This window comes from Orcinus orca, chromosome 17 (genome assembly GCF_937001465.1).
Source record: "Orcinus orca chromosome 17, mOrcOrc1.1, whole genome shotgun sequence".
Lineage (NCBI taxonomy): Eukaryota > Metazoa > Chordata > Mammalia > Artiodactyla > Delphinidae > Orcinus > Orcinus orca.
This window is the reverse complement of record NC_064575.1, coordinates 39,580,630-39,599,760: the sequence shown is the minus strand read 5'-3', so window position 1 is coordinate 39,599,760 and position 19,131 is coordinate 39,580,630. Positions and strand designations below refer to the sequence as shown.

Sequence of the window (19,131 nt, the reverse complement as noted above, 5' to 3'; positions counted from 1 at the left end):
ATATTTGGGCAGAGTTTTTCACTTTGCAATTAGTTAGGTTTGTAAGAGACTCAGGAGAGAGATATGTACGTTTTAGGTCAAGATCTGTGATATATATGGTGGCTGGAATCACAAGAGTAGATGAGACCATCTATCAAGGGCAGAAGAGAGCTTCTGAGAAATACACATCTCTTGGGAGAGGGCAAAGTGAGAGTGCCCAGTGAAAGAGATAAGGATGTCCAGAGGCAGGAGGAAGAAGTAGCAAATTAAGATGCTACTGTTGTTAAGGTGAAAGATTTTTCTGAGATGACAAACTTGATCAACAAAATCAAATATTGCTGAAAGGTGATATAATGACCAAACAATATTCATTCAATTTAATCACAAATTAAATGTCGGTGAATGCAATTCCAGTGCAGATAAGTAAGAAGAAAATAGCAAAATTGTGTGAGTCACGAGGTACATAAAGATAAGAAAATACAGACAGTGAGAATAAATACAAATTTTTGATAAACTGTACTGTGAAATTAGGAGGAGAGGAAAGGTAGCTAGAGAATTACTTGACATCAAGCAAGAGTAATTTTTAATGGGAAGGGGGCAGCTTTCTAATGGGAGGGGGCCAAAATAAAATTGCTAAAGAGGAAAACCTTAACAATACCAATGAGATGGGAAAATGAATGGAAGTTACTGAGGAAGTGAGAATAGGTGAACTATGTAGAAAAGCTATCCTTGTATGTAAAGAGAAAAAGTTATTTAGGGGTGTTTTTGCTTTATAGTCTGTGTTTTCTCTGTGAAGTAAAAGTTTGATGGGAGGTGATGTCACCTCGAGATAGTGCTCATCAAATATCCTATGTGCTTATCTATATTTTTCATCCTCCTTTGTAGTTAGACTCTTTTCCTTTGATTAGTTGTGGCCAGTGGCATAGAAGCAGAATAAAGTGTATCACTTCTGAGCTGAGGTCATTAGGAGCCAATGTCCCTCTGGTCTGGTCCTCTGCTATTGTGACATCGGAGGTCACATAGTCCAGATGATGTGGCTGCAAGATGGATCAGGACCATGTGATCTGTAAGGGCTTTACTTAGTAGAGAAATAACTTACTAGTATTTTCCACTGAGATTCCTGTGTTAAATAGATCTCCCTGTGAGAGCTCAGAGAGCATAGTGAAGACTGAAATGACAAAGACAGAGGGAGAGATGTTGGCAACATATGGAAGGTGCCTGGCAGATAATATATTTAATGGTAAACAAAGCTGCTGGAGTAACAGAGAGAGTATATAAGAGATGAGAAGAAAACCAACTGTATGTAGTATCTAGCGCTAAGGAGTGAGGAGAGAAACAACTGAAAAAAAAATAAAAAGAATGATCAGAAAGAAGCTAGGTGGTATGTCAACAGAAATCATAAGATTGCTATAAAACATAAAGGAAGGTAGTTTTAAAAGAAGCACCATTTAAAGGAGTCAGTTGTTTCCCAAAGGGAAAATCCTATAGGAACTGAAAATAAACCATGTGATTTGATGACTAAACTTTTATGAAAAAAATGGAACCATTTCAGGAAAGTCATGGGAGAAGACGCTGTGTTACAGTGGGGAGAGTAATCAATACATTGTGAGGAAAGGTGCCTTCATTTCCAAGAAATGCCAGTTAAGAAGTGAAGAGAGCATTTAAAGGGAAGGGATAATGTAAGAAAATTTTTTTAAAAATTAATTAAGGAAACTTGAATAATTCCTAGACAAAGAGGAAGGTATTAGTGAGAGATGAAAATCAGAGAAAGCTATCTTAAGATGTTGTTATGGACTGAATTGTGTCCCCACAAAAAATATATGTTGAAGCCCCTCTCAATTTTACTGTAGAAGATAGGAGATAGGTCCTTTAGGGAGGTAACTGAAGTTAAATGAAGTCATAAGGGTGGGGTAATAATCTGACAGGGACTGATGGTGTCCTTATAAGAAGAGGAATAGATTCCAGAGATCTCTCTCCCTCTGCTCATAGAGGAAAGGCCGTGTGAGGACACCGCAAGAAGACAGCCATCAGCAAGCCAGGAAGATTGTTCTCACCACAAACCAATTCTTATGGTATTCAATACCTTAACCTTGGACTTCCACCCTCTAGAACTGTGAGAAAATAAATTTCTTCTGTTTAAGTCATTCAGTCGATAGTGTTTCGCTATAACAGCCCAACCAGACTAATACAGACCTTCATGTACACTGCAGTATACAGAAGCTAAACAGTGATTGTGAGCCAGAGATTACATCTTGAACAGAAGTGTAATGATGCTTGTGGTACTCACAACTTCACGAATTTTGTCAGAAAGATGTGAAAAAAAGTCAAACAGTTCTGATAGTGGATATTTTCTTTCTGTTTCTGACATAAAGCAGTGTCTGACAGCCTCCCTGATACCCATCGGTATCGCAGTTTTGATTCTGTGGCTCCAGTTCTACATGGCACCAAGGTGCTGTGTACTGTCCATTATTGGGTTTTTGGGAGATGTACCTATTGCCAACAAGTGGGTCAAACCACTGGGGCTCTTCTGAAGTCCTCCCTAAATTTAGACCCAGCTTCAGCTCCAAATCAGAGTTTTCAGAGAGCCCAGGGTGAGGCTCACTTGCCACAGTAGACACGTTGGCTAACGGGTTGCACTGCAGCACCCGCACGGACAAAGACAGCATCACGATGCCACCGTTCTTCTTCTGCAGGGGCGAACCGGTGGACCGTCAGCTTGGCCCCCAGCACAGTCACCTGCCTGTTCACTCTCTTGGCCCCTGTGAGGAAGGTGTTCAGCCCCGGCTTTGAGGTCAGAGTCGTCTCCTCTCTGGGTTCGTGTGAATGGAGGAGCCGCAGCCCTGGTCTGGGTGGTGTCTTGGCCCTGGGTTTCCGGGTTTGGAGGCGTATCTTACCACCTAGACCCCCACCTAGGGCTCAAGGGTTCAGGGGCTGTGTACCGTGGGTTTTGGGGGCAGAAGATATTTAACCTGGCGTTTGAGGAAATTGAGGGAGAAGAGACTCAGGTTCAAGGGCTCCTGGTTTGAATTTCTCGCTCTAGGTTTGAGGGCCAGGGCAGTCTCTCACCAGAAGCTGCCGGATATCATCAGGAACATTCCGAGTGTTCTTGCACATACCCTGGGCAGCTGAGTTGGAGAAGATGACAGGTGCCTGTGACACTTCTAGGGCTCGCCGTGCCACAGCATCCGAGACATGGGACAAGTCCACCATCATGCCCAGGCGGTTCATTTCTGCCACCACCTTCTGCAGGGACAGGATGGGGAGAGGGCATCAGGGCTGCATTTACCTTGTGTGCATTTATCTGTAGGGAACAGGCGGGGCTGTACATTCATGTGGGGCAGGGTATGAAACCCGGGTCCTTACCTCGCCAAAGCATGTCAGCCGACTGACATTGCTGGAGAAGGGGTGGATACCCTTTGCTGAGTTCTGCGTCCTGCAGGATGCCCAGGAGGCAGTCTGACTGGTGGCTGTGACTTGGCTACAAGAGCCTAGAAAGAGGTTCTGTCGAACTGTCTACACCTGCAACTACCTGGTGCAAGAGGAGGGACCCAAACTGGGCTGTGCCTGGCAGTAGCAGGGCCCTTCTGGGGATTCAGTCTTCTTCTGCAAACCTCCATTCCCCTCCCCACCCAGGTTCAGGGCCGGATCCCAGGGGTAAACTTGCTTTGGGCCCCAGCGTGATCTTGGGCAGATCCCTGCCTCACTGGGCCCTCACCATCTGCACTGTGTTTACCAGGGCACGTTGCAGGTGTGGGTGAGTGTCACGTAGTGCACACCCAGCGCATAGAAGGTACGCAAGATGGAGAGGCTACTGTCCAGTGAGTGGCCGTCCTCCACACCAATGAGGCAAGCCCACTTCCGGCTATTGTTGAGAGCTGAGGGCAGGTAGGTCAGATGATCATTTTCAGAGGCAGGGGAAGCTTACTGAAGTCCCTAACACCTACCACCACCAGTCTGTTTACCTTTTTTTGTTTGTTTTTTTGGCCGTGCCGCGCAGCATGAGGGCTCTAAGTTCCCCCACAAGGGATCAAACCCGAGCCCCCTGCAGTGGAAGCGTGGAGTCTTAACCTCTGGATTACCAGGGAAGTCCCCCTTCTACCTTTAACTGAGGTCACAAGCTCCAGCTCAGAATAGGAAGCACACATGAGGCGGATGAGGTGAATTTGCTCCAGGGTGAGGCGCACAGCATCCCGTTCGTGGGTCTGGCATGGGACGTAGGCTGACCAGAACTGAGGGAAGGCCAGGGCTTAGTTTGGGCTTTGGAACTCCTTGGGGCTCAGCTGGCACAGCACTCACTGTGCCCAGAAGTCACATGTAATGCGTTGCTTTCTCTGTGGTACTTGGATGCCCGTCAGGCTGGCTCACTGTGACCCCTGTAGCCCCCAGCATCCATGGCATGGCACTTTCTAGGTCACTGTGGTAACTTAGTTCCAATGTGACTAACCTGTGGTCTCTGAGGCCCCCAAAGGGCCCCACATTCCCCAGCAGCCATGGTGGCACCTTGTGTGTCCCTTTGGTACCTGGGCACCTCTGAGACCATCGTTCAGCCTGTCCAAGCTGGTCTGACCATGGCTGAGATTGCGCAGATTAACATCCTGTAGCCCACTGTGGTAAAACTGCCTCAGGACCAGGGGCATCTCGTTGTGGCTGGAGGGAGGTCAAGGCAAATGGGTGGGCTCCTTAGGTCTTGAGATCAGGCAGGACACATTGCCAGGCCTGGGCCAGCCTGGGTGTCCCCACCTCACACTGTCACACAGACTATGGAGCAGCTGCGGCCTGGGCTGAGGGGTTCCCACCAGGGAGGGGATGACAGAGAAGGGGAAGGGCATCTGTAGATGATGGACAGGACATCCAGCGGTGGTGTGAGGGAGCCTCCCCACTAGCTCTGCATGCTCCGGACCTCCTCCTCTGCCCAGGGCCAGGCTAGGCCCCCACCGGCCCCCAGCAGCCCGCACACACTGCAGCCACCCCTCCACAAGCGGGAAGTCCCGCATCAGGGCCCTCGTGCGCTCCCGCGGACTTGGGGTGCTGGAGGTGCCCGGTGTGGTCTGCACGGGTTACCAGCCGCAGCAGCAGACCCAGCAGGAGCAGCAGACACAGCAGAGGCCGCTGACTGAGTGCGCGGGGACCTTCGAGGTCCCCGGGCCGCAAGCTGCGCAGGGCCAGGCAGGCGGGCAGAGGCGGGTCTGAGAGGGGCGGGCGATGGGGTTCTGCCCGTGGACTCAGGCCACCCAGCGGCGCGGCCTCGCGAGGGGGGCGGGGTGAAGGAGGGGATACAGCGTCACAGGACCCTGCGACCCGTGTGCGGAGAGCCGCGATCCGCGAAGCCCGGCAGCCACATGGAGGCACTGCCCTCCCGCCGCCTGCTCAGAGGCAGCTCCAGCGGGCTAACCTGGCCTCTGCTGAGAGCCCACTCGCCTCCCATCGCGGGTTCCCTCCGCCCCCGCCCCTCTTCCCACTCCCACTGCTCCGAGGGGGCGCCCTAGGTTGCTCTCCCCACCTCTAACCTTCCTGTCCAAGCTGGGGCCACCTTCAGCCTGAGGCCTCCCGGGAGCACACCTCGTCCCCATCTGCCTGCAGCCGGCCCCGCCCACCCCGAGGGCTGCGTGCGAGTGTCTCTGTGGCCACAAGTGCTCTGGGCTCCCGGTTTCCCGGTACTGGGCCATGGGGGCTGGTGTGGGGGAAGAGATAGTTTCTGGAAATGGGGGGGGGGGGTAACGTTGTGAGCTCTGGATTCAGGAAGGGGCCCTCTGCCCCCGACCTTCTCTCTCCACCTACTTGACTCCCCAACCTGCATGACCATTCTCTGGGCACTTCAACCAGCACCTGGGAACTATCAGGAACCCCCCCCCACTTCTGTCACCCAGCCTCAGGAAAGAGCGCCCTCAGGAGTCACTACACCTCCCCAGGGCCTGAATAGAGGGACTTCTGGGATGTGAACTGAACAACCTTCTGGGGAGAGTCAGCGACCCTTTTACTCAACAGAGCAGGAAGTCAGCAGGCTATTTGAGTGGAAGGAAATGAAGTCGTTTCCATGGCAGCAGAGCCCCCACCGCAGCAACCTTCCTCCCAGAGCTGCTGGCTGACCTTCTGGCCAGGATCCCTTCTACCTCAGCGTGGAAGGCCCGGCCTCGTGGAGAAGTATAGGTTCTGAGGAAGACCTGGCACCTGGGTTCTGCTGCTACACTTGCCTTATCTCGTGGCCCTTTTGGCTCTAGCTTTCCCAGAAACCTCAAGGGCTAAGTGCCTGCGCTTGCTCAGAGGCCGCACGCCATTCCCCATTTCCAGCCTCAGGCCCTCCCCCAGCTGCCTCCTCTAGGGACCCCCTCCCACCAGCGTGCGCGCACACACACACACACACACACACACACACACACACACACACACACACACACACACACACACACTGGGGATGTGCCTTCTCACAGAAGCTCAACCACTGAGATGCTTTAGGGGCTGCGCCCAAACTCCTTCATCCCCAGCCTCTCAAGTTTTTCCTCTGATCCCTGGCACCCCCTGGAGCTGTTCCACCTTTGGAACCTTTCCCGCATGGCAGGAGTGCCTAGCGCAGGGGTAGTGACCTAAGTCTGAGCACTGGCGACCCTAAAAATCTGTTACACAAAAACATTTTATTGAGCATTAAGGGACCCCACTGGAGACAGAAAGGGCTGGCAATAAGGGAGCATGTGAACCTCGGGGCAGGGTGCGTGCTGCTTGATTCTCCATCCTGTTCTTGTTTCAGGGAGCAGGTCTTCCTGGGTCTCTCTATCCTGCCTCCTGACACCCCAGGCAGGAGGCTCTTTGGGAAGCCACAGATTGCTGCTTTCCGTTTCAAAAATCCCAGCTCCCCCCTGGTTTGTGGTGGTGGCCGCTGACAAAGGCTCAGGGCAGGAGCACATGTGGTAGACTGCTAAGGCTTCTCTGCACCCTGTCTCTGCTCCTGCATCCTCCTTGGCTCGAAGAGTGTAGACTTTTCTTTCTTCAGCTCACAAAGGGGCCCCTGAGGACTGAGCAGAGGAACGGCAGGTTTTCTTCCAGGCCAGCTTTAGCCCTCGGATGTTCAGGGCAGACTCTCAAAACAAACCTCAGTTTCTGAGGCTCCTGGCTTATGGACATTTAGTGTAGAAGGAGGCTCCTGGCTGGGGAAGGCACAGACAAAATGACACAGGTTCTAATCTGTGGCAGTGGGCAGTTGTGGGGGGGGGCAGGGTCACTGCAGGAAGAGGCATTCGCTGGCTTAGGCAGTTAAACCGTCGCACTCTCTTCAGGATGGCTCACCTGCAAGATTCTGAGGGGTCCGCCTCCTGGCACCAAGCTACAATCGCCGGACTGTGGGTCTGGAGAAACGCAGGTCGCAATCCGACCTTTTTGGAGCGTGCTTTCCCTTGGGAGCACGTCTGGCAACTGGCTTCTCTGCTTCCACATTTGCTGGCGTGGCCAGAGGTACATCTCCGTAGACCCGGTAACCACCAACCAGGCAGTATGTCTCCACATGCCGGCCCAACTGCTTTTCTCCACACCCTCGATAGAGGACATGGTAGAGACCAGGTGTAGGAGGAGAACCGGGAGCAACTGCTGCTGCAAAGAAAATCAGAACTGATCAGTCACTTCTGCTGTGCACATTCTCCTGCCAGAACTTCCCTCTCTAAGGTCTCTCCCAGTTTCTAGCTGAAGACGTTTAATCTACTTGACGTCCAAAACACAGCCATGGCCCATCACCTCTATGAGTCCTTAAGGAGGGACACAGGCTACAAAAGAGCCTACGGCTTCAGCAGATGAGGAAGTCTCTTCATCGTTTCCAGGGAAAACAGTAGAACCCGAAAGTAATTGCAATCATGATCCTCTCCATCTCTCCCTTCCACAACAGAGAAAACCTTTCTTGCAGTCTGTCACTTCTGAGGCTTTCATGGAAATGTCTTTCAAGTTTTGAAAAAAATAATCCAATATATATTGGTTAAGAACCCAGCCCACCTTGGCAACCCCTCTTGGGTCCAATTTATACTGTCTGTTTCAACCACACTGAACTCTAGCCCTCTGATACTTTTATGTAGATTAGAACAAGGCCAAATCCTGAGGCAGAGTGAGCAGGAGACTCAGAACCGGGTTCTGGGTCCCAGCTCTAGGCTCACATCAACCCAGCCTCCTGGGACACCATCTCCTCAGCCCTCCAGTCTCATTAGTACTGCATCAACCCCTCTTCGTTCTTTTGGTCTTCCCATCAATATGGCACCACCCTCTCCCCTAGTACTCAGCAACTCAGGATGGGATGTGTCTGAGGGGACCGATAGAGACGCCTACATGACAGCACAGATGTGCCTGCGTTGGCAGGTGCGGTTCAAGAGTGGCCCTCTTCCTCAAACTGCTCCTTTTACCATTTGCCAACAAAAATGCACTTGTCTTTTGCTAAGAGGCCAATAAGTAAAGGGTCTGAATGGAAGCATCCTCTAGCCCACATGGGAAGGCTACAATTATAAAAATCAGAGACTTCCTGCACACTTGTCCTGGGATGCCCTTTCACATCTCCTCAGCAGTGAGCACTGTGGGTCTCTGAAGGTGTCCCTGGTCACTGGTATTACTTAGAGCTGGGAAAGTGCTTAGGTGTATGTGGTGGGCAAACCCCACAGGAAAATGTGGCAGCCAGGGCAGGTTGTGTGTACACCATGCCTCTTGTACAGGTGGCCGGACTCGGTGTACCTGTTGCACTGCCCTCCCAGGGAACAGAGGACAGGTTTGAGTAAATATAGAAGATATGGTCAGACATTCTCTCTCAGACAACCAAAGAGATTTGTATCTGGTGGAGAACTTTCTCCAAGGAAAGAAGTTCCCTCCAGGGTAGGGAAGTTTCTCTGAGGGCAGCAAGTTTGCATAGTTACCCTGCCAAGGTAACTGTGAGAAGGCCTGTGAGGGCATCACTACCCAGTGAGGTCATATGAGGAAACTGTGTCTTGAGGGGCAGGCTTCAGGAGGAGGGGCAGTCTTGTAGAGGAGAGAAGGGTGGAGGCAGAGGTACTCTGCCGGGCCCCTCACACCTGGGCCCTCCCACCCATGCCCTAGTCTAGTAGACAGCCCACGTCGGGAATGCCGGTGGGCTGGCCCAGCCCCAAGGGCCCCAGGAGGGCAAGAGAGACCCACATTCTGAGATTTGCTTGAGACGCAAGATTAACGTAAGAGACAGCTTGCTTGTATGGCACTGACCCTAAGAGGCAGAGCTTTGTGTGGACTGGCGAATCAGGGAAGGCTCCATGACAGTGGGCCCGAAGGACATGTGAGATTTGGACCCACGGGGAAGAGACGGAAGATATTCCAGTTTGGAAGAATAAAAGCAAAGACACACTTCTCGACCTTGTCCTGCCCCAAATATTAATTCATAGCACCCTCACATTTTTACAACTGAGGACTTAAAAAAACCAAGAGGTTAAGGGGCCTACCCAGTGTTACACGGGTATTGGAGAGGTGTTCTGCTCAATGGTTATGTTCATGTCGGGGCTCCCGATATACAGTTGATAGGAATGTGATGACAAGCTCATGCCATTTCAAACATTTCCAAGTGACAATGACAGAGCTGTTAAAGGTGCAAAACTTGGTTGCTGAATGACCACACAGAGAGGGAACGGTGGGCCCATTTTAACATGAAATGGAAAACAAATTCATGAAAAAAGCGACATAGTACAGGATGACAACGTCATCATTCCACTGCCCTCTCCCCTAGACGTAAAAATCATTAGAATCCTCTCTCCCTGCACCATGAAAGGATGAGATGAACGCTCAGCTCAGGGCCCTTTGAAAAACATGGTCAACAGTGCGAAGAGGTGTTACTGAGACGATTTGGTCCGACTCAGAGAAGGAAAGAGACAACTCTGCCCTTAGCCTGATCAGACCCACAGGAAGGAACCACCTTTGGGGCAGCCTTTCATAGGGTGGCAATGAGAGAGAACCTTCTTTAGGAGGGGACTCCCTGTTGCCGACCTTGAAAAAGCAAAGATGGGACACTCGTTCACTGGGGTTGTTGCAGAGGGGATGTGACCAGAGGTTGGGCCACCGTGCTTTAGAATCAAAGCACCTTGTATTCCTGAGCTGCTTGAATGCTGCAATCGCTGGGTTTTGGTTCTGGAGCAACCCAGGTCTTTGTCCGACTTTTCCGGATTGTGCTTTCTCTTGGGACAACGTCTGGAGACTGGCGTCTCTGCTTCCACCTTTGCTGGCTTGGCCAAAGGAACATCCTCATAGGCCCCGTAGCCACCAACTAGGCAGTATGTCTCCTCATGCCGGCCCAACTGCGTTTTTCCACACCCTCGGTAGAGGACATGGTAGTGACCAGGTGTAGGAGGAGAAACGGGAGCAACTGCTGCTGCAAAGAAAATCAGAACTGATCAGTCACATCTGCTGTGCACAGTCTCCTGCCAGAATGGACCTCTGCCATTTTTCTCTGTTTCTAGCTGAAGACGTTTAATCTACTTAACGTGCAAAACACAGCCTTGGCTCATCACCTGTATGAGTCCCTAGAGAAGGGACACTGGCTGCAAAAGCAATCCCTAGAGCCTAGGGCTGTAGCAGATGAGCAAGTCTCTTCACCGTTGCCAGGGAAAACAGCTAAGTTGTAGGACACCCAGCTGGTGTTGGAGGACTGCTTGGCGTGGGGAACAATCCCACACAAATTGGGTGCAGAGCCTTATTGAGAAATAGAGTTATCATCTGTTGATTCATAAGGAGTGTCTAATTCTTTTTCATTCACAAACAAGCTGTGCCAGGACCTGGGAATAAAAAGTCTATTAAGGATTAGCCTCTGCATAAATTGTAGCAATATTTTTGTGGATATGTTGACTAAGGCAAAGGAAACAAAAGCAAAAATAAACAAATGGGGCCTACTTAAACTTAAAAGCTTTTGCACAGCAAAGGAAACCATCAACATAACAAAAAGACGACCTACTGCTTGGAGGTAAATATTTGCAAATAATATGACCCTTAAGGGGTTAATATCCAAAATATACTAAGAGTTCATACAACTCAACATCAAAAAACAAAAACAAAAACAACCTGATTAAAAAATGGACAGAAGAACTGAATAGACATTTTTCTAAAGAAGACATACAGATGGCTAACAGGCACATGAAAAGATGCTCAAAATCACTAATCATCAGAGAAATGCAAATCAAAATCACAATGAGGTATCACCTCCCACTTGTCAGAATAGCTATCATCAAAACGACCACAGATAACAAATATGAGTGAGGATGTGGAGAAAAGGGAATTCTTCTACACTGTTGGTGGGAATGTAAATTGGTGCAGCCACTGTGCAAAACAGTATGGTAGTTTCTCAAAAATCTAAAAATAGAACTGCCATATGACCTAGCAATTCCACTCCTGGTTGTATATCTGAAGAAAACAAAAACATTAATTCAAAATGACATATGCATCCCAACATTCATAGTGGCATTGTTTACAATAGCCAAGATATGGTGGTAACAACCTAAGTGTCCATCAACTGATGAATGGATAAAGAAGAGGTGGTATATATACACAATGGAATATTACTCAGCCATAAAGAAAATGAAATTCTGCCATTTGCAACAACATAGATGGACTTGGAGGGTATCTCACTTAGTGGAATAAGTTGGACAGAGAAAGATAAATACTGTAAGATATCACTTATGTGTGGAGTCTAAAAAATAAAACAGACTCACAGAGAACAAACTAGTGGTTACCAGTTGGGAGAGGGTTGGGGGGAGGCATAAGCTAGGGTAGAGGATTAAGAGGTACAAACTACTCTTTATAAAATAAATAAGCTACAGAATATATTATACAGCACAGGGAATATAGCCAATATTTTGCAGTAACTATAAATGGATTACAACCTTTAAAAATTGTGAATTACTATGTTGTACACCTGAAACTTATAAATCAACTATAAGTTAAAAACAGAAAAAAAAAAAAAGAATTAGCCTCTGCCCTCAGGGATCTTTCAGTCTAATTGGGAATCAGGTAAAGTAACACAACCAGTGTGGTAAAGGACTAAGATTCAGGTGTGCCTTGTGTCCTGTGGAAGCCCAGACTGAGGGGCCAGGGAACACTTCTTGAAGGGGTGCAACTTGAGAGATGAGGGAAAGTTTGCAAAGCAAAAAGCATGCAGGGCCTTTCACTCAAGCTGACAAATGCAGAAAGCTAGTATCTACCTAGGGAAGCCTGAGCTCTGGCGTCCTGAGTTTCCACCACTGTCCACCATTACGAACTCTGAGACCTGGCAGGCTTCGTACCTTTCTAAGCTCTGGCTTCTTTTCTGACCAATGGGGAATTGCTCCCAGAGCCAGGTGATCACGGGGCATCTTTTGGCCGCCGCTGCAAAGACCGCCCTGGGCAGCAGAGGCGCGTAGGAGCTCCCTTCTGGGAGGCGGTGGATGTTCGGTGGCGCTAAGCTGGTGTCCGGCTGGGCTAGGCGGAGGACGGGTCCGGATATAGCGCCCGCCAGTCTCCCAGGCAGAGAGCACTCCCATAAGGCCCCAGATGTGTGTCAAATCAGAGGCCTGACCTCAGGCCGAAGCTGCAGGACAAGCAGACGAGCCTCCCGACCACAAAGTCTGGGCGCCCAGCGGCTGCTCCGCACGGGGCCCTGGAGCAGGTGAGTCCCAGCGCCAGGCCCGGAAAAGCTGTTTCTCACGTCGCTACAGCCTTGTGGGTCTTGGGCATAAGAGCCCCTTGGTTTTCAAAGCTAGATGTTTTGGGGGCTCGCCTCTCAGGTGCAGGTCTTGGAAGTTGGGGTGCCTGGTGTGGGGTTCAGATCCTTTGCTCCTCGGAGACACTCTGGCTGTTGAGTTCCCTCCTGACTGGGGCGGGGGGGGGGGGCGGGGGGAGGAGTAGGGGTGGCGTTTATGCCGAGACTGAGTCCCAGCCCTTCCCACGTGCTGCCTGTGGGCCTTCTCCTTGGCCCCATTTATAGAAGTTGCTCAGTTTTTAGTTTTTTTCAGAGGAAGTTGTTCTATTTGTATTTGTAGATTCAGTGTGTGTGTTGCCATCTTGAACCTGAGTTTTAAACAGAAGTACTTAATCATATATTTTTTAACAAAGTCTATAGTAAATCAATATTTCTGTCTTCCTCCTGAAGAAGATTAGTATTTTTAGAATGCTTTAACTTCGTTTAAATAGTCTTCCCATGGTCTGCTGTGAGAGGCTTTTCCATCTTCTGTGCCATTTTTATCTAGTATTTTAATTCCATTTTGTTTTTCAGTACAAAAAAGTTATCATTTATGTATTTTTTTAAAAAGTAGACTATGTTTTAGAGCCGTTTTAGGTTCATGGCAAAATTGAGTGGAAAGTATTGAGAGTTCTCATATACCCCTTGCCCCCATCCTCATTATTTTTATAGTCAGTTCTTACTCAAATTTACCAACGGGTGTTCTGATTTTTTGCGTCCCGTTGCTGCATGCATCCCATACCTCCCTTCTGAATTTATTTCCATTAATGTGATGTGAACCTTTATTATAATTTCTAGGAATGCAAAATAAATACATCTGTAGTTTTTCAGGGGTGAAGAACTTCTAGTTGTTGGTTCTGTGGGCTGAGTCATTAGAATTCCTGTTTTTTTTTTTTCATAGTTTTGGTGAGTGAGGTCATCTACATGGATATTCTTTTGAGAGTACCATGCATGCCTGGGATGCGAGACCTCCCATGAGATGTTTTTTTCTGTTTGCCTCTGTCCACGCTCAGTAGTGTTCATGAGTCTCCCATCAGTTTTTGTTTTAAATAATTTTAGACTTAACAGAAGAGTTGCAAAGATAGTACAGGAAGCTCCCACATACTGTTCACCCAGCTTTTCCTATTACTGCAGCCCTTAGCAAGCCTACGATTGGCCTTCAGCAATTTGTTAAACATTTCTAGCTAAATTCTTCCTAATGGCTTATATGGTATCCAGAGGTGTTTGTCCCAGCCAGGCAAAGGCCTGGGTCCTGTTTCTTCCTGTGGATGCCTGTTTTTCCTCAGATTCTGGGTTGGTTATTGGCTCCGTGACCTCCGCTTTCTGATGAGTTCATGAAAAATTGTTAATTTGCCGTTTGTCTAGCTTGTTCCTTGTTGTAAGTGTGGGTGTGATGCTTTCCAATGCTATGTCTCCAAGTGGAACCAATTTTGGCGTTACTTTCTTCTTCTAATTTCTGTACTGCTCAGGTGGTGCAAATTTGGGACCTGCACTGGCGGCCAGCACAGCTTCAGTGCTGCTGGCACAGTTGGCTATCCGTGTGTTGCAATCCTGGGTTAGTAAGCCGAGATCCTTTGGTCTCTGCTTATGGACAGGTAGGTGGGTTTTATTTTGCTTTTTGTTTTTCTTTATTTTTGGTTCTACCTTTGTAGAAAATTGTGGTTACCAATGACTCCATGGGGATTTCCCTGAAGATAGAAATGACCTAAAAGAATACCTTTTCTTTATTTAGTGTTTTCTGTTTTCTAAGATACATGGGGGCTTCCCTGGTGGTGCAGTGGTTGAGAGTCCGCCTGCCGATGCAGGGGACACGGGTTGGTGCCCCGGTCCGGGAAGATCCCACATGCTGCGGAGCGGCTGGGCCCATGAGCCATGGCTGCTGAGCCTGCGTGTCCAGAGCCTGTGCTCCGCAATGGGAGAGGCCACAACAGTGAGAGGCCCGCGTACCGTAAAAAAAAAAAAAAAGATACATGGACTGCCTATGCACCTCTGTGGCACTTTCCATATAATCTGATCTCCATGTGATTTTCTTCTATTTTTTTCTGCCTCCATTTGTTTTGCATATATTAGATTGGAATCACTTTGAATAAAGAGGACATATTTTCTACTCTTGTACACCATGTTAGTGCTGAGCATGTATGTTCATTCAGCAAATATTTTCTGGTCCCCTGCTGGGTGCCGCAAACTATTCTAGGACCTGGGTGTATAGTGGGGAGCAAGAAGAAAATTTCCTCGCTTTTTAGTATTGTGAGGAGTCAGACACAGAATAAATACATAATTACCAACTATGATAAAGAAAAGTACATGGTGCTCTGAGACCTAGTTTATGGTGGGGGCTCAGAAAGACTTGTCTGAGGGAGTGACTTTTATATTGAGACTTCCAGGCAAATAAGACTTATGGGAAGAGTGGGAGGGAACAGCATCACAGACAGCGAACAGCATATGTAAAGTATTTTGGTGGTAAAGAGTGTGGGGCATTCAGAGAACTGAGCAGTCAGTGAAGCTGGAGTGAGTGAGGAAATGAACCTGAAGGAGTGGTCAGAGGCTGGAAGATACAGGGTCTTGAAGGAGTTGATATTTCATTGTAGTCTTGGCAGCCATGGAAGGGTTTTGCTCTAGTTTACATTTAAAAACATTACTCTGGATGCTGGGTAGAAGACTGATAATAAGGGAAAGAGAATGGGAATAAGCTGATAATCTGGGTGGTCCGAGCAAGAGAGTACAGTGGCCTGAACAAGGGTAGGAGCAACAGGGATTGAGGGAAGAAGGACTCGAGGTACAGTCTGGATGTGGAAGGGGCAGGACTTGATGATGCTGTGTTTGGGGGAGGGGTAGTTGGGAGGCAGAGGAAAGTATCAACCAATGCTTTCAAGCTGATTTATTCACTTCCTCTGCCCACTCAAACAAGGGAAGAAAATTGTCATGTGAGTCTCTTTTTTCATGATTTTCACTGAGCAGAAACCTGCTCTATAGCCACCTAAGTCTGGTTTGTCTTACTCACTGTGTTCCATTCTACATTCTGTCTTGTCTAGTGGGATTTTCCTTCTCAACTGGATTACTAGCTGTTTGGGGGTGAGGCGGGGCAGGGGGAAGGACTATGTTGCTTTCATCTCCTGTCCTATGTAGCACTTAGCACAGTCCTTTGCTCAGATGCTGAAAATCATTTTTTTTTGAGCACTTTATGTTTCTTCAGTTGGACAAGAAAGATTTTACTTTCCTTTGGACTTAACCCTTCTTTCAGTTTCTAGTCCATTGGTAAACTATGGTGCACGTGGCATATGGATTATAAATTCAAGTTAATTTTTCCTCTGCTCTTTGCTTTTAGTCTACAGTAGAATCGAGCTGCTGGACCAGCAAAAATCCAAGTGCTTTATCCAAGCCTGGTATTTGTATTTGTGAGGTGAGCTCCTGAGAAGCACATTGAAGCATTTTGCACATATGTTTTTCTCTTTTGCCTCTGTGGTAACACATTTTCCTAGCTGTGCTTTGGATTTTTCCCATTTCAGTTTTGAAATTTCCACATGGGGTTTAGCCACTTGGTGAAGTGCTCTCAGCTTCCCTGCTCACCATCAGGTTGGCTTCAGCAGTGAGACCTTTGATATCTTTCTGTTTTTCTGAGCTTGGGTTTACTGCCACACTTGCTGGCCTCTGGCTTTATTTCTTTCCCAGTATTTTATAGTTGTAATGTATGGGCTTTTCCTTTCAACAGTTCTCTGTCCTCAGGGAAGCACTCCGTCTTGTCTGTTCCATGGTTTTTGATTTTGACTCTGTTGCTACCCAGCTGTGACTATTGCAGCTTGAATCACAGCACCCCAGAGCATGGACCACTTTTCTTCAGTTTACCTGTTTCTCATCTTCTCTGCCCTGACATTGTTTCAGACATAGTTTTTAATTTGGTGGAATTTTTCTCATTATTTTATTTCTTAGTTGCTGATTCCAGTCTGTCTCTTTAAAATAAAGCCGATTCTGTTAATTTCTTTCTTTCTTTCTTTCTTTCTTTTTTTCTATTTGGCAATGTGGAGATTGCCACTGCTCTTGACAGCTGCTTTCCAATATGTCATTACTCAGCCTTGGAAGTAATTTTAGAATGTTGTGTGCCCCTGACTGGAACACGGCATTACCAAGGTCCCGAGTGTGGCACATCTGAAGGTGGGGGTGACCTGAAGAAGAATCTGTGACATTTGTACAGTGCCGTGCAGTTTACAAGGGACCTTTAAATCTGTGGTCTTGTTTAGTACTCACAATAAGCCTAGGAGGGTGGCAGGGCGTTATAATTTCCTGTTTTAAAGTCAAGGAACTTGAAGATCATAAAGTGAAGTGTTTTCCCAATGTCGCCTAGCTAGAAGGTGATGGAGCCAGACTTTGAACTTATGTCCCAACAGTGCTCTTTATACTATAGGAACTTTTCTTTTCAATATCATTTAAATTTCAGGCTGGGATAGTCAGGGTAGATTTCAGGCACAATTGGATTCAGGAACTCAAACAATGTTATCAGGGCTGAGTCTTGCTCTCTCTTGGCTCTGCCTTCCTCTGAGTTAACTTTCTCTTTATCCAGGCTCTTCTTTTGGGGGGCACTGTGGCTTCCAGTAGCTCCAGGCTAATATCCACCAATCTGGGGGAAAGGAGAACATTCCTCTCCTGCAGAAGAACAGTGTTTGCTTCGCATTGTCCTTAATTGAGTTAATGTTTATCTCTGAGTCAATCACTATTATTAAGAGGGTTGTGATGCTGATTGGACAGGCCTGAGTCCTGAGTCACATGACCTCTCCTGCTGTTCGAGGTGTGATCAACTGGGCTTAAATCATGTGACAGGAGAGTGGGTGGGAAGTGGTTCCCTAGAAGAAAATTGAGGTATTGTTACCAGAATAAAAGTGAATGCATGTTGGGCAGACAAGACATGAGATGTCTTCTGTGCTAGATATTTTCCATTTGCCCCTCAGGTCTGCTCACCGCTCTGCTCTGTGCCCCAGGAATCTAACTTGTATAAAGTGCTTTGATGCGCTCCCTTTCCCTCAAGTTTCCAATTACGTTTAGCCAGTGAAAACCTCTGGCAGGAGATTAGAGTCAAGGAGAAGAGTGAGGGAGGGGTATTTATTCCACCAAGCCCTGCCCTGTGAGGCTGCCCTCTGAAGCTGAAGGTTACAGCTCCTGCCAGGCAATCCTCTTTACTTGGCTGGCCCTGTATCCAGTTCTGCTAACTGCTTTCCTTGTTCGTTCAAGCCTGGAGTGGTAATACCCTGGGGTAGTAATACCCTGGGGTATTGTACAATCCCTTTTAGTTTCCCTACCCTGTGCTCACACTTTTGTAAATGGTCCCTTTGTTAAACTGTCCTCAAGTTACTAAATTTCAGTGAGCCATACCTTTCCTGACAGGACCTGATTGACCTCTACAGGTAGGAAAGTAAAAACTCAATGCATCCACATTAAAAATGATTTGGAGCTTCTGTGGTGTGAGGTTAGGAGTTGAGAAGATTTAGTGGGCTATGAAAAGTATGATCAAGGTAGGTGTGAAGGATGGCCACAAGGAAGAGGGAGTAGCGTTTTCTGTGTGTGTGGTTTTATTCAATTCAGAGTTGTTAGAAGTTTCTAACAATTTGTGCTATCTAAAAATCAATCAAGCTGCCTTAAAGGTAATGAGCTCACCATCATTGATGGTATTCACCTGGACAGCTCTAGTGACACGTGATTTTTCAGGGGATTTTCTGAAGGGGATTCCTTCCTTAGATAGTCGGTGGGCTAAGTGATCTGGAGAGTTCTTTCCTACAGTTCAAGTGATGCAGGAATTGCCTTCGCAGAGGAAATTTTCATTTCTTCTCTCCTTTGGGGACCTTCCTAGCATCCCCAAACACCCTCTGGTGTGAATGTCAAGAATCAGATGTAGTGAGCTCTGCTTTGTTATCTTGTCAGTTACATGTTAAAGGCATTAAAAACCCTCACCTGTGCCTTTGCCATCACAGATGAGCAGATGTCCCCAATGGGAAGCCATGGAGAGGTAGTCTCTGATGCTTAATACTAATGGTGTACTATGTTGTCACAAAGAAATCAGCTGCTAGTCCTAAAGAATTAAAATTACATCAGCAATAGGAAATCACTGTCATTAACTATTGGGACTAATTTAATATCTGTGAAATGGTGTTCATATTCCTTTATATGTTTCTGTATTTGATAATTGAATTAAAAATATCTTTTTTTTTTTTTTTGCGGTACGCTGGCCTCTCACTGCTGTGGCCTCTCCCGTTGCGGAGCACAGGCTCCGGATGTGCAGGCTCAGCGGCCATGGCTCACGGGCCCAGCTGCTCCATGGCATGTGGGATCTTCCTGGACTGGGGCACGAACCCGTATCCCCTGCATTGGCAGGCGGACTCTCAACCACTGCACCACCAGGGAAGCCCTCTTCTAAGGTTTTATAAATTCAAATCAAGACCTTTCTCCCCTAGTACTATTTTCTTCAGAAGGAATCAGATTCC

At 47.8% G+C, this 19,131-nt stretch overlaps 2 protein-coding genes across 2 annotated transcripts; both read right to left on the bottom strand.

The window, feature by feature from the left end:
• Positions 1 to 2,303: 2,303 nt before the first annotated feature.
• On the bottom strand, positions 2,304 to 5,645 carry LOC125961695 (dipeptidase 2-like). The gene is given in 9 exon segments (XM_049700496.1): positions 2,304 to 2,666; positions 3,046 to 3,222; positions 3,343 to 3,412; positions 3,713 to 3,854; positions 4,079 to 4,208; positions 4,500 to 4,626; positions 4,948 to 5,028; positions 5,030 to 5,270; positions 5,372 to 5,645. Coding segments are annotated over 9 exon segments (1,605 nt in total).
• A 1,649-nt stretch (positions 5,646 to 7,294) lies between these two features.
• On the bottom strand, positions 7,295 to 8,740 carry LOC125961633 (DPEP2 neighbor protein-like). Its single transcript, XM_049700425.1, has 2 exons — positions 8,674 to 8,740; positions 7,295 to 7,557 (listed from the first exon to the last, which is right to left on the bottom strand). The coding sequence occupies exons 1-2, from the start codon at positions 8,738 to 8,740 to the stop codon at positions 7,295 to 7,297; spliced, it is 330 nt and encodes a 109-aa protein (XP_049556382.1).
• Between the last annotated feature and the right edge of the window lie 10,391 nt (positions 8,741 to 19,131).

What these genes read in the sequence shown, in the direction of transcription:
- LOC125961633 (XM_049700425.1), bottom strand. Translation starts at nt 8,740, where the DNA reads ATGTCTGACCATATCTTCTATATTTACTCAAACCTGTCCTCTGTTCCC. An exon ending in CTGGGAGGGCAGTGCAACAG is followed by an intron (nt 7,558 to 8,673) that starts GTACACCGAGTC and finishes TTTTCTTTGCAG; the next exon opens with CAGCAGTTGCTCCCGGTTCT.